General features: G+C 42.7%; 1 protein-coding gene across 2 annotated transcripts in view; it reads left to right on the top strand.

Moving 5' to 3' along the window:
• The window catches only part of LOC144482108 (NACHT, LRR and PYD domains-containing protein 3-like), a 102251-nt gene that overhangs the window by 22426 nt on the left and 66844 nt on the right, over positions 1 to 12981 (top strand). For both annotated transcript variants that reach the window (XM_078201344.1, XM_078201345.1), the window contains exons 2-3: positions 2506 to 2600; positions 3729 to 3892. In XM_078201344.1, coding sequence (XP_078057470.1) covers positions 2506 to 2600; positions 3729 to 3892 — 259 coding nt within the window. The remainder of the gene's footprint in view (positions 1 to 2505; positions 2601 to 3728; positions 3893 to 12981) is intronic.

The raw sequence follows: 12981 nt of genomic DNA, 5'->3' as shown, positions 1-12981 counted from the left end.
TAGTCTGAATAGGCACAGCATTATAACACTGAGTATACATCCTGTTACTGTTACATTTTTCAAACACACGCTGTTTCTGTACATCTATCCTCAGCTCGGAGAGCAAATAGCCAATTTCCACTTTTCACCCAAAATGTGAACAGACCCGGGACAGAAACATGGGGAAAGTAGTGAAATATCAGACGGTGTGTAACCCGGGGAGGATGGAGTCAGTGAGATCAGACAGTGTGTAACCCGGGGAGGATGGAGTCAGTGAGATCAGACAGTGTGTAACCCGGGGAGGATGGAGTCAGTGAGACCAGATAGTGTTTAACCCGGGGAGGATGGAGTCAGTGAGATCAGACATTATGTGACCCTGGGTAGATGGAGCCAGTGAGATCAGAAAGTTTGTTAACTAGGCAAGATGTCGTGATTGAGATCAGACAGTGCCCAACCCGAGGAGGGTAGAGCCCATCGTTATCATTCAGACAGACACAATCCCAGGTTGAGGGTTCAAAATATCGGAATCCTCCTCACCATGTGGACTTGCGTTGGAGGGATGTTGCAAGGAGCAATCACTTAGAGCTGTCAGTTGCTTCTGTTCACACACATTCGCAGTTCTTGCTTCATTTGAGGCATTTAGGATTCCATGGAACACTTTTACGGGAAGTTCTCCTTGACTACACACATTTTCTGAAAAGCATGTAACTTAATTTTTGCAGTTCTGCCCCCTGTTTCCGATCTCGGTGCACCCACAGTAGATGAAGCGAAGGGGGGAGTGGTGGAAGTGAAGATGGGGAGGATGTGCGGTAACAGGAGGGAAGCCCCTCCCGTTCCTGCTTTGGCCTTGTAGGCTATTACTGGCTCCAGGAAGACCAGATTCGATAGGGTTCTCCTTCAGATAATTTACTCATTTTCTGTGGCCAGGTTTACTGCTGGTTTCCCTGGAAGGGGAGCGTGCCATGTCCACCGGCACGAGCGAGAAATTCCTTCCCTGGAGGGCATTGCAAGGTCTGGGATAGAGATTGAATCTCTTTACAGAGATTGTGTTTTGACGTTTCAATTTTCTCCTGATAGTCTACCTACTTGATGCCTTATCCCAAGGTAAGTAGTACAAGGAAGGACACCCAGAAACCTCACAGAAATAATAGAAACCCCACAGTGCAGAAAGAGGCCATTCAGCCCATCGAGTTTGCACCGACAACAATCGCATCTTGGACTTATCCCCACAACCCCACGCAGTTTCCCCATTAATCACTCTAACTAACACATCCCGCCACACTAAGGGACAATCTTGCATGACTAATCAACCTAAGCCACACATCTTTGGACTGTGGGAGGAAACCGGAGCAGCCTGAGGAAACCCACAATGATACGGGGAGAATGTGCAAACTCCACACAGACAGTGACCAAGCCGGGAATCGAAGGCAGGTCCTTGGAGATGTGAGACAGTAGTGCTAGCCACTCTGCCACTATATCTCCCAATGCTAAACCAGTTTGTTCAGATCCATAGCTCTTAATGAGTATCTCAATTAAAGAAAGGGTTCCACAGGCTGGAAGATGTTTGGGATGAGTATTCCAGAGTGTAGTCTCTTGGCAGCTGAAGGCAAGGGGCCCATGTGTCGAAGAATCCAAATAAGGGCTGGTCAAACTTTCAGGAGTGCGGAAATATTGCCAACATCTAAGGCTGGACTATAATATCTGGCTGGGACGTGTGAGTCAGTGGATATATTTGAAAAGCTCGATTGAGGTTCCAGATGGTGTACAAGGATCTAGGGTTAATGAGACATGGTGCAAGTTAGGATACAAGAAGCAAGTTTCAGGGCAGTTAGTAAGATCATCTTGCATGTGTAACACTTTTTTAAATTTGCTGACAAGCAATATATTTATGAGAAACAGATAGCCCACTGGTGGGACTCCAGAGAATGGGATAGGGAAGATAAACCAATGCCAGTGATATGTGCTCTGCGATTTACTGGATAAGCAAAAAGACAGGGATAATTTCCACCCAGCTGGAAGGCAGTGAAGAGGATGATCATGTGATCAACTGTGCCAAAGGCTTCAGAGACGTAGAGTCGGCTGAAGATACTTCACTGACCATTTTATTTCTGCTAGAATGTAATGTTTGACTTTGATAAGAGCTGTTTCAGTATTGTGGCATAGGTGGAAACCTAGTTAGATGTATTCAAACAAGCTCCAAGAAAGTTGTGTCTACATTTAGCAGGTAAAGTTATGGTCATGTGTTTTGGAGAAAAGGGAGGCTGGACATGGGCCAGGGATTTTCAAGGGCAAATGAGATCAAGATGATTTTTTGAAGAGGCAGTACCAACAGTCCCAAGGTGGTGGGGTCACCGTCAGATCTACCAGTTTTTTATATATATATATACATGGTGTTTGTGAGATTGTAAATATCAAAAGATCGTCCCCATATAAAATTTGGAATTCACATTGCTGCTTAAAGATACAAACAAGGCATTTTCACTTCACAGTTTCCATTTAACCCTGTTGTGGATTTATTTATTTCAGAGCACCAGAATCGAAAACACCTGTCACAAAAATGGCTGAAGGTTTCAACAGCGGAGTATATCCAATATCTTCAAAAAGATTGACATTGGACAATGGTAGGTTCAGAAAACACTCCCAAGTTTTCACCGTCCTGTTAATGAATCCAGACCTCATTCATGAACCTGCAGTTCACACAAGGAACAGAGAAGAATATAGCAGCAGCAAATTATAAACCAGTAAAGCTGATACAATGAAGTTGTGCTGAAAGCAATGTCTAGTGCATGTCGATAGGCATTGCTTACATAGACATCCAGCAGGCATTTGGACAGAGTTTCTTAAAATGTCTGTCATGCAATTGAAGGCACATTTTTGACCTCATTGTAAAATTGGTGGAAAAGCAAGGGATAGAGATGAGGCAAATGGACATTTAGGCTGACTGTCAGGATGCAACTTGCTGTGTTCCAGAAGCATCTGTGTTAGGCTCACAATTACTAACCAAATTTATTGACAGCCTCGATGATGGAATAAAAAATTGGATATATAAAACTGATTATGACACAAAGTTATTGAAACATCGTAGTCAGTACAGCTGGCAATATGCAAAGAAATATCAGTAAATTAAGTGAACTGGCACATTTGTGGCAAATAGATTAAAATGCAGGCCAATATCAGGTCCTTCACTTTCAATAAGGGATAGAACAGGGCCCTTTCCAAATGTGGAAAACCTAGAAACTTGGAAGCTCTACAGAACCTTGAGAATCCCTGAATATAGATTGTTAAAATATCGTGAAAAGGGAGCAAAAAGTAAAACAAACAATTTAATGTTGGATTTTATGTCCAGAGAACAAGAGCATGTAGGGATAGAAGTTATGTTACAAGCGAGACAAGCTCCTGAATAGACCAATCCCGGCTGTGGCGATTGCAGTTAAAATAAAGGCAAAACCTTTCAGGAATGAAATTGGAAAATGCTTCTAAACGCAAAAACATTTCCTGCAAAAAGTAATTGATATTGGTAATTTAACGTGAATTGCTTCTTACTAACCAGGGGTATGAAGTGATTTGGAGGTCAGCTGGATATATGGGTTTTATTCACAAATGAGATAAATATCACGAATGTTTTCTGAAAGATAGTTGATAACATGGCTCACGTGACATTTCAGTGGGTTGTTTTAAGTTTACGGGAAATTAAAACAGCCTGTATAGGAACTCATTGTGTTTCATTTTTTTCCAATTTCTGTTCACAGATCCAAACTCTAAAATCACTGAGTTCTTGACAAACTGTGAAGATGACCAACTGTTGTTGTTGACCAAATTCTACCAGGACAGACTAGAACAGGCGATTGAAGGAGTGGCGAGACTCTGTCTGATGTTTACAGCATGCGATCATATTGGTGTGAAAGAAAGTCATGTAAGTCCAGGATATAGTGGGTTTAGTGATTTTGTCCATTTTCACATCGCAGACCTGATGAAATTAGAGGAAGAATAATTTGCTGAACAATAAGAAGCCATGGTCTCTCTTGCTGCTCTCCTAAAAAGACAACTGTTCCAATACAGCTACAATGCTGGCAACATGGAATACACCCAACAACGTGTAAAAAAATGTCTATCCCATTTGCCCAAAACAGGACAAATCCATATGGAAAATTTGCACCCCACAAGCCTCCTCCCACTAAGTGGCAGAGATAAAATGAGTAATTACCAGTGACTTAAAGTTGCAGATACTTTGCAGTATGGGACGGCAAAGTGGCACAGTGGTGAGCATTACTGCCTCATAGCGCTGGGAACCCGGGTTCGATTCCTGGTTTGAGTCATTTTCTACGTGGTGTCTGCATGTTCTCCACGTTTTAAAGTTTATTTATTATTGTGAAAAGTAGGCTTGCATTAACTCTGCAAAGATGTGACTGTGAATATCCCCCAGTTGCCATACTCCAGCGCCTTTTCGGGAACACTGAGGGTGAATTTAGCATGGCCAATGCACCTAACCAGAGCACCCGGAAGAAACCCACGCAGACACTGGGAGACTGTGCAGATTCCACACAGTGACCCAAGCCGGGAATTGAACCCAGGTCCGTGGCGCTATGAGGCAGCACTGCTAACTACTTTGGAACCGTGCTGCCGAGTTTTTGTGTGCGTTTCCGTCGGGTGTTCAGCTTTCCTCCTACAGTCTGAAAGATGTGATGGTTAGGTGCATTGACCATGCGAAATTCTCCCTCAATGTACCTGAACAGGCGCTGGAGCGTGACAACGACAGGATTTCCTCGGTCACTACATTGCATTCTTAATGCAAGCCTCTATGTAACATGAATAAATACACTTTAAGCATTTAATAACATGATAATTGAAGTTCCTTTTAGGTACTGCCAGTATCACTTGCCTCCTGATCTCATTAAACCCTTGGTCCATTCATGGACCAACACGAGTGTCTGCCTCTGACGTCACAACATTATTTGATTGAACTCTGTCATGGAATGCTAAGGCGATAGAAATGAATGGGAACTGCGCTAAATCTCTGCAATGGCTGCAGTCATACCTAGCACAATGATAGTCATGATTGTTTGAGGTCAATCATGGCAGACCCATGGCCCTGATACTAGAGTTCCTCAACGTCCTGTGTTCTCTGAAAATATATCCAGCTGTTTCATGACCTATCTGCTATCAATTGGTCAGAAGTGGAGGTGTTTTAGTATTGATTTTAAAATGTACAACTTAATCTGTAACTCCTCAGATATCAGGAACTGGACAATATCCAGTCTAGTAAATGGTCAGTGATATTCCTGCCACACAACTCCATCCCTGTTTGACACTAAGTCACATTAGCATTGCGGAAACCCCCTTCAACAACCATGAGAGTTACAATTGAAAACAAACTCAACGAGAAGAGTCAGAGGCTGGGAATTTTGCTGCAAGGCTCACTTCCTGAATTCCCAAAGTCTGCAAATAATCCGCAAGACAAAAATGGGCAACGTGACGGAATACACTCCACAATCATGGATTATTGTGTCCAACATTATCTAAGCAGCTAAACACTATCTAGAATAAAGCTGCCCACTTGATTTGCATGAAATTTGTTCTTAAAAATATTTCCTCCCACGTCACAATGTCAGCATGTGCACCTCGTAAAAGATGCACTGCAGCAAATCACTAACACTCCCTTAACAGAACGTCCAAAGCCTACGCCTCTACCACCTTGCAGGACAATGGGTGAAAGATAGGTCCTGTGTACCCAAGAGCTACTCATCTAGCCCCTTCATCCAACTGCCTCCTTCAATAATTATTTTGTACTGAGGCATCTTCAATTACACAATCGTATAAAAATATTTTGTGTTTAAAAATTGATTCATGTCGACCAAGCATCTCCAAACTCCTTGTATTCAATGAAGTAGTTTTGAGTTGCTGTCGTTGTATTATAGGAAACATGTCAGGCAATTTTCATACCATAAGACCATAAGACCATAAGACATAGGAGCGGAAGTAAGGCCATTCGGCCCATCGAGTCCACTCCACCATTCAATCATGGTTGATTTCAACTCCATTTACCCGCTCTCTCCCCATAGCCCTTAATTCCTCGAGAAATCAAGAATTTATCAATTTCTGTCTTGAAGACGCTCAACGTCTCGGCCTCCACAGCCCTCTGTGGCAATGAATTCCACAGACCCACCACTCTCTGGCTGAAGAAATTTCTCCTCATCTCTGTTCTAAAGTGACTCCCTTTTATTCTAAGGCTGTGCCCCCGCGTCCTAGTCTCCCCTGTTAATGGAAACAACTTCCCTACGTCCATCCTATCTAAGCCGCTCATTATCTTGTAAGTTTCTATCAGATCTCCCCTCAACCTCCTAAACTCCAATGAATATAATCCCACGATCCTCAGACGTTCATCGTATGTCAGGCCTACCATTCCTGGGATCATCCGTGTGAATCTCCGCTGGACCCGCTCCAGTGCCAGTATGTCCTTCCTGAGGTGTGGGGCCCAAAATTGCTCACAGTACTCCAAATGGGGCCTAACCAGTGCTTTATAAAGCCTCAGAAGTACATCCCTGCTTTTGTATTCCAAGCCTCTTGAGATAAATGACAACATTACATTTGCTCTTGAGATAAATGACAACATTACATTTGCAGATCTTTTGCAGATCATACATCAAATTCCCATAGCTAACAATGTGATAATGAACATATAATGTATCTTCTTACGATGTTGATTGGGGCATAACTCTGACTCTTTTCTAAAATGGTGCTGTGCGACATTTTTCATCCACTGCAATGGGCAGATTGTACCTTGTGTAAACGTCTCATCTGAAAGACAGCACTTCCAAAAATGTAATCCTCCTCACTATTGTGGTTGAGTGTAATCCTAACTTCTGCGTCCCAAAAAAGAAAAGATCTGATTGCAGGAGGAGGAAGGATTATCTCACTGATTCAAATCAGTATTTCGTTGTTAAATACATAATACCACATAATTTTATTCCCACGCTACTAATGATAATGAATGCAACAAGATCTTTGTAGAATTTGACAGGAAGGAAACTGGAAAATAGGAAAGAAAAGGAGACACATAGCAAGTATTGTGATCTCAAAACGATCTGCAGAGGTGAAAATAGCCAAAGGATCTAGAATCATAGAAACCCTACAGTGCAGAAGGAGGCCATTCGGCCCATCGAGTCTGCACCGACCACAATCCCACCCAGGCCCTACCCCCACATATTTTACCCGCTAATCCCTCTAACCTACACATCCCAGGACTCTAAAGGGGCAATTTTTAACCTGGCCAATCAACCTAACCCGCACATCTTTGGACTGTGGGAGGAAACCGGAGCACCCGGAGGAAACCCACGCAGACACGAGGAGAATGTGCAAACTCCACACAGACAGTGTCCTGAGCCGGGAATCGAACCCGGGACCCTGGAGCTGTGAAGCAGCAGTGCTAACCACTGTGCTACCGTGCCGCCCATCTGTGAAAAGGAAACGGTTTGGGTATAATTCTGAAAAAAAAAGAAAATGGTGTTAGTGGCAGTGAAAAAAGTAGAGTGAGAGGTAACAAAGGCAGGTGGGAGAAAAGCAGCTTAAAACACAAAAGAGTTGGAATGATGGAAATGTGTCAAACAAAAACTGGGAAAGGGACACAAATGAAAATTTTGGGAACGAAAAACCCAACTGCTCCCCATTGTTGCTGTATATTGATTTCATTACTTGCTTTCAGCATCTTGAAAACTTGCACCAACACATCCTGTATTCTGCTCCGCCCGAGTGGAATTATTCCAACATTCACAAATTCTCACATTAACAATAATTGCTCAACTCTCGTAACATCCTTGTTTTGACTGCATGACAACTTAACATTGAAATGTTAAAACTGCATACAACCAGGTAAAGTTCCTTACCCCTTTCTCCTCAATCCCCAACATCAACAAGTTGAGCTTCTCTTTCTTTAATTTATACTTTCCTGGATGTGCGTGTCACCATCCAGGCCAGGATTTATTTATTTATTCCTAATTGACTGTGTTGATGATCTGACGTCATGGAGTGCTGCAGCCTATGTGGGGTGTAGAAGTTAAGGTGTTAAACACGAAATCCAGAATTCATGCAATAAGGGTCCAACTGAAATCATGGATGACTTAAATTTACACAGAGATTGGACAAACCAAACTAGCAATGGTATAGTAGAGGAGGCATTCCTGGAGTGTTCTTTTTAGACAAATGCATTGAGGAGCCAACCAGCGAACAGGCTATTCTAAACCAGATACTGTGCAGTGAGTAATGAAGGATTCATTCACAATCCTGTGCCGTTCCCTTGGAGAAGAGCACCTATTAAATGACAGAGTGTTTCATTAAGTTCGAGAGTTAAATATTTGAATCTGAAACTAGGGCTCTGAATCTAAACAAATGAAATTAAGAGTGTATGTGAAGCGAATTATCAAGGATAAATGGTGGAACCTTACTAACGTGGTTGATGGTGGATAGGAAATGGTTTATTTTTAAACAACGTTTTCATGAATTACAATAGTGCTGACTTCCTGTCTGGCGCAAAAGAACCTGATGAAATGTGGCTCAAACGTGGCTTATTCAATAAATTAGGGATAATATTAAAACCAACGTGGAGCCATATAAAATTGGCATAGAAAGGCAGCAAGGCTGATGATGGGAAATGTTTTGAATTCAGCAAAAGAAGATTAAAAAATGATCCAGCGCAGGAATTAGATTATGAGATTAAAATTGCAGACAAGTAGAAACGAACAGTAAAAGCCTCAGTAAATATGCGAAGAGAAAAAAATAAATAAAGACAATGGAGGTCCCTTCTTATCAGAAGCAAGGACATTTGCAATGGAAAATAAAGAAATGGCAGAAGAATTGAACATAAACTTTCATTCTGTCGTCACAAAAGAGGGCACAGAAAAGAAAAAAGCAACTTCCAAATATGTTAGGGAACCAAATGAATATATGGAATTGAACGAAATCTGTATTTGTAAGAAAAATGTGATGGGAATATTAATGGGTTTAAAGAGCGGCAAATCACCAGCACCTGATACTCGACATCTGAGTATTAAAGGAAGTGGCTCTGAAAATATTGGATGCACTGGTGGTCATTGTCCAAAATGATATGAGCCCCTGAAGCAGTTCCTACAGAATTGAGGGTTGTAAATGTAATCCCACTATTTAATAATGTAGGAAGAGAAAAAAGAGCGTTACACACCAATTAGCCGGACATCAGTCGTGGGGAAGTTGCCAGAAAAATTTTAAAAACTAATTCGAAAACATTAACGGGAACGAAAAAAGCCAGCATGGGTTTATAAAAGGCAAATAATGCTTTAAAAATCGACAGGAGTTTTGAGGATGTAATTAGTAGAATAGTAAAGAGAGAACCAGTAGAACAATCGCTTTTGTGCTTTCAGAAGGCTTTTGATATGATTCCTCATAAGTCAGTGGGCAAAATTAAAGCAGCTGGGTTAGGGGATAATTTGTTAGTGTGGATCCAAATTGATTTATACACAAGAAAAAGAGAGTGAGAATAAATGGCAGCAGTGACTTGTTCGGTACCACCGGTATCAGGGCTTCACACCAGCTTTTCTCAAAACATATAAATGATCAGGATGAGGGAACCAAATGTAACAGTTTCAAATTTACTGATGAAACAATACTGGGTGGGATTAAGGGAATGGAGGATACAAGGAGTTGTCAAAGTGGTTTGGACAAGGTGAGTGGGTGAGCAGATGATTGAGTGGCAGATGCAGTAGAATGCCACTAAATGTAAGATTATACACTGTGGTGTGGAAAAACAGGAGAGTATTATTCAAATGGTGAAATAATCGGAAGGGTAAACAGCCAGAGGGATCTGGGTGTCCTTGTACACCAATCAGTGAAAGTGCACAGGCAGATGCCTCAAGCAACTGGGAAGGTAAATGGAATGTTGCCTTCATTGCAAAAGGACTTCTGATCATAATTAGACTTGTCCATCTGCAGCTGTACAGCGCCTTGGCAAGACCACAGCTGTCGTATTGCGTGCAGGTTTGAAAGGATATATTTGTCATAGAGAAAATATAGCGGAGGCTGACACAAGAGTTGCCCGCACTGTCCGAAGAGGGGGGATTTGTTCAAGTTTGCCAGTTTCACTACAGTTCAGAAGGATGAGAGGAGATCTGATTGAAATGTATACAAGTCTAACAGCACTGGACAGACTACAGTTTTCCATGGTTGGGGAATCTAGAACCAGGGGGCACAGTCTCAGGATACGGGAGACTATTTAGGAGAGGAGGAGAACTTTTTTCACTTAAAGGGGAGTAGACCTGTGGAATTATCTGCCATTGAAGGTTGTGGAGGCCAAGTCACTGAATATATTCAAGAAAGAAATGCATTTTTAAAAGATACGGATAGAAGGCGAGAATATGGCATTGAGATAGATGCAGTAAGAAGTCTCACAACACCAGGTTAAAGTCCAACAGGTTTATTTGGTAGCAAAAACCACTAGCTACGAAAGCCATTTGCTACCAAATAAACCTGTTGGAATTTAACCTGGTGTTGAGACTTCTGACTGTGTTTACCCCAGTCCAACGCCAGCATCTCCACATCATTGTGATAGATGGTCAGCTATGATCTCAATGAATGGCGGAGCATGATCGGAGGATAAATGTTCTTCTTCTGCTCCTGGTTTCCATGTTTCTACATATGCACAGGTAACCCTTGCAGAATTCGCAGCCTCTAACCTGCACTTGTTGCCAAATTACCACCACATCCCTTCCTCAATGTAGATAACGGCGTTGACTAATAATGCATAGATCCAGGCTAATACTGTGGGCACATGCTTTCAAATAACCAGTATGGAAGATTTTGGAAATGAAAATCAACTAATACATCTTGAATTGAAATCTAGTTTCGGTAATGCTGACCATGAAAACATTATCCATTGATGTAAAAACCCATACCAACCAATAATGTCGTTTGTCGACTGAGATCTGCTGTCCTTGTCTGGACTACGTGTGACCCCAGCTCTAAAACAGTGTGATTACGTCTTGAAGAGTCTAACAGGCAACTCAGCTTTATTAAATGGCTGCAAAGTCTAAAAGTATTGAAACCGAATGATTCACCCGGAAATTACAGTTACATTCCCAACCCTGTCGACCCTACAAATTTCATCATGTGGGGCCAGTGCTAAGATTCGGAAAGCTATCCCACTGACTAGTCAACCAGTTCCCTGAAACAATGAACCTCTCAACATCATACTTGCAGACAATGTCCCAAATACAACCATCATCATTGTTGGGTATGACCTGTCCCGCTGACAGGAAAGACCAACAAGACATCCAGTGGGGGGTGGATTGCCCTGGATGTCCTCAACATTGAGTCTGAACTCCCTGAAGTCTCATTAATCCGGTTGGAAGCGTGGCAATGAAATTGCCTGCTGGTTTCATCCTCCCATGCCCACTATCTGATGAACAAGTGCTCCTCCATGTAACACACTGTTTGGAGGAAGCACTGAGGGATGGCAAGGGCAGGAAATATACTCTGGGTGGGGACTGAAATATCCATCAACAAGTCATGCTCAGTAGCGCCACCATTGAATGAGCTAGCAACGTCCTAAAGGGCATAGCTGCTGCACTGGGTCTGCAGCAGGCGGTGAGTGAATCAACAAAAGGTTTAACTTATTTCACCTCCTCCTGATCAGGCTGTCTGTTCCAGATGCACATGGTCAAAGTTGTCGGAGTGACCAACAAACTTTCCATTAGGAGGCAAAGTCCTGACTTACCTTCAGGTGTTGTGTGGATTTACCAACGAGTTAAACGTGATAGGTTTTGTACAGATCAGTTGAGTCAAAACTGCGCAGCCATTAGACAGTGTGATCAATCAGTAGGAGCAGCAGAATTGTATTCGACCTTAACGGCCCAGCATATCATCTGCTCTGCTATTGCCAGTGTATCAGTCCTAGTGAATGAACAGTGCAGGGGGGGATGCCATTGATAGCGCCGGGGGTACCTCAACAACAGGTGTCAAACTGGTGAAGGTTCAACGCGGGAATGCTTTTATAGCAAACAGCAGAACAAGCATGAGGGAATTGACCCGAAAACTAATTAATCGGATCCAAAGCTCTGCATCCCTGCCGGATTCGACCATGGCTGGTGTGATTTATTAACTAACCATCTGGAGTATTAGGCGCCCCAAATATCCACGTCCTTAATGAAATATGTTTCAGTGTGTCTGAACATTCCAGTACAAAAGATAAAGCTGAAACATTGGCAAATATTATTTGCCAGAAGAACGCAGGAGCTGAAAGAAAGAATTAAAGCAAAATAGTGCGGATGCTGCAATGTGAAACAAAAACAGAAAACCCCGGGAAATCTCAGCAGGTCTGACAGCACCTGTGAGGAGAGAATAGAGCCAACGTTTTGAGTCTAGATGACCCTTCATCAGAGCTCTGACGAAGGATTATCTGGGCACGAAACTTTGGCTCTATTCTCTCTCGATGTGGAGATGCCGGCGTTGGACTGGGGTGAACACATTAAGAAGTCTCACAACACCAGGTTAAAGTCCAACAGGTTTATTTGGTAGAAAATACCATAAGCTTTCGGAGCGCTGCTCCTTCGTCAGATGGAGTGGCAATGTGCTCTCACACAGTGCACAGAGGCACAGAAATCAAGTTACAGAATACTAATTAGAATGCGAATCCCTACAACCAGCCAGGTCTTAAAGGTACAGACAATGTGGGTGTACCTTAAATGTGTCTGTACCTTAAAGGTACAGACATTGTCTGTTCCAAATTCCACCCCTCCCTCCTTGGCGGTTGAATTTCATTACAATCATTGAATTCCCCACTATCACGATGCTGGGGGGCGGGGCGGGGGGGGGAGGAGTTGCGGCTGACCTGAAACTGAATTGTACCAGGCACAAAATACTGGTGACGAGAGCAGGTCAGATTCTGTGGAGTGTGACTCGCTTCCTCATTCCCCAAGGCCTATTCATCGTCTAAAAGGCAGAGTCAGAGTGTGATGGAATCGTCTCCAGTTGCCTGGATGT

Source organism: Mustelus asterias (assembly GCF_964213995.1).
Source record: "Mustelus asterias chromosome 26 unlocalized genomic scaffold, sMusAst1.hap1.1 SUPER_26_unloc_17, whole genome shotgun sequence".
NCBI classification, from domain to species: Eukaryota; Metazoa; Chordata; class Chondrichthyes; order Carcharhiniformes; family Triakidae; genus Mustelus; species Mustelus asterias.
The sequence above is the reverse complement of the archived record's forward strand: the minus strand, read 5'-3'. Positions and strand labels throughout refer to the sequence as shown.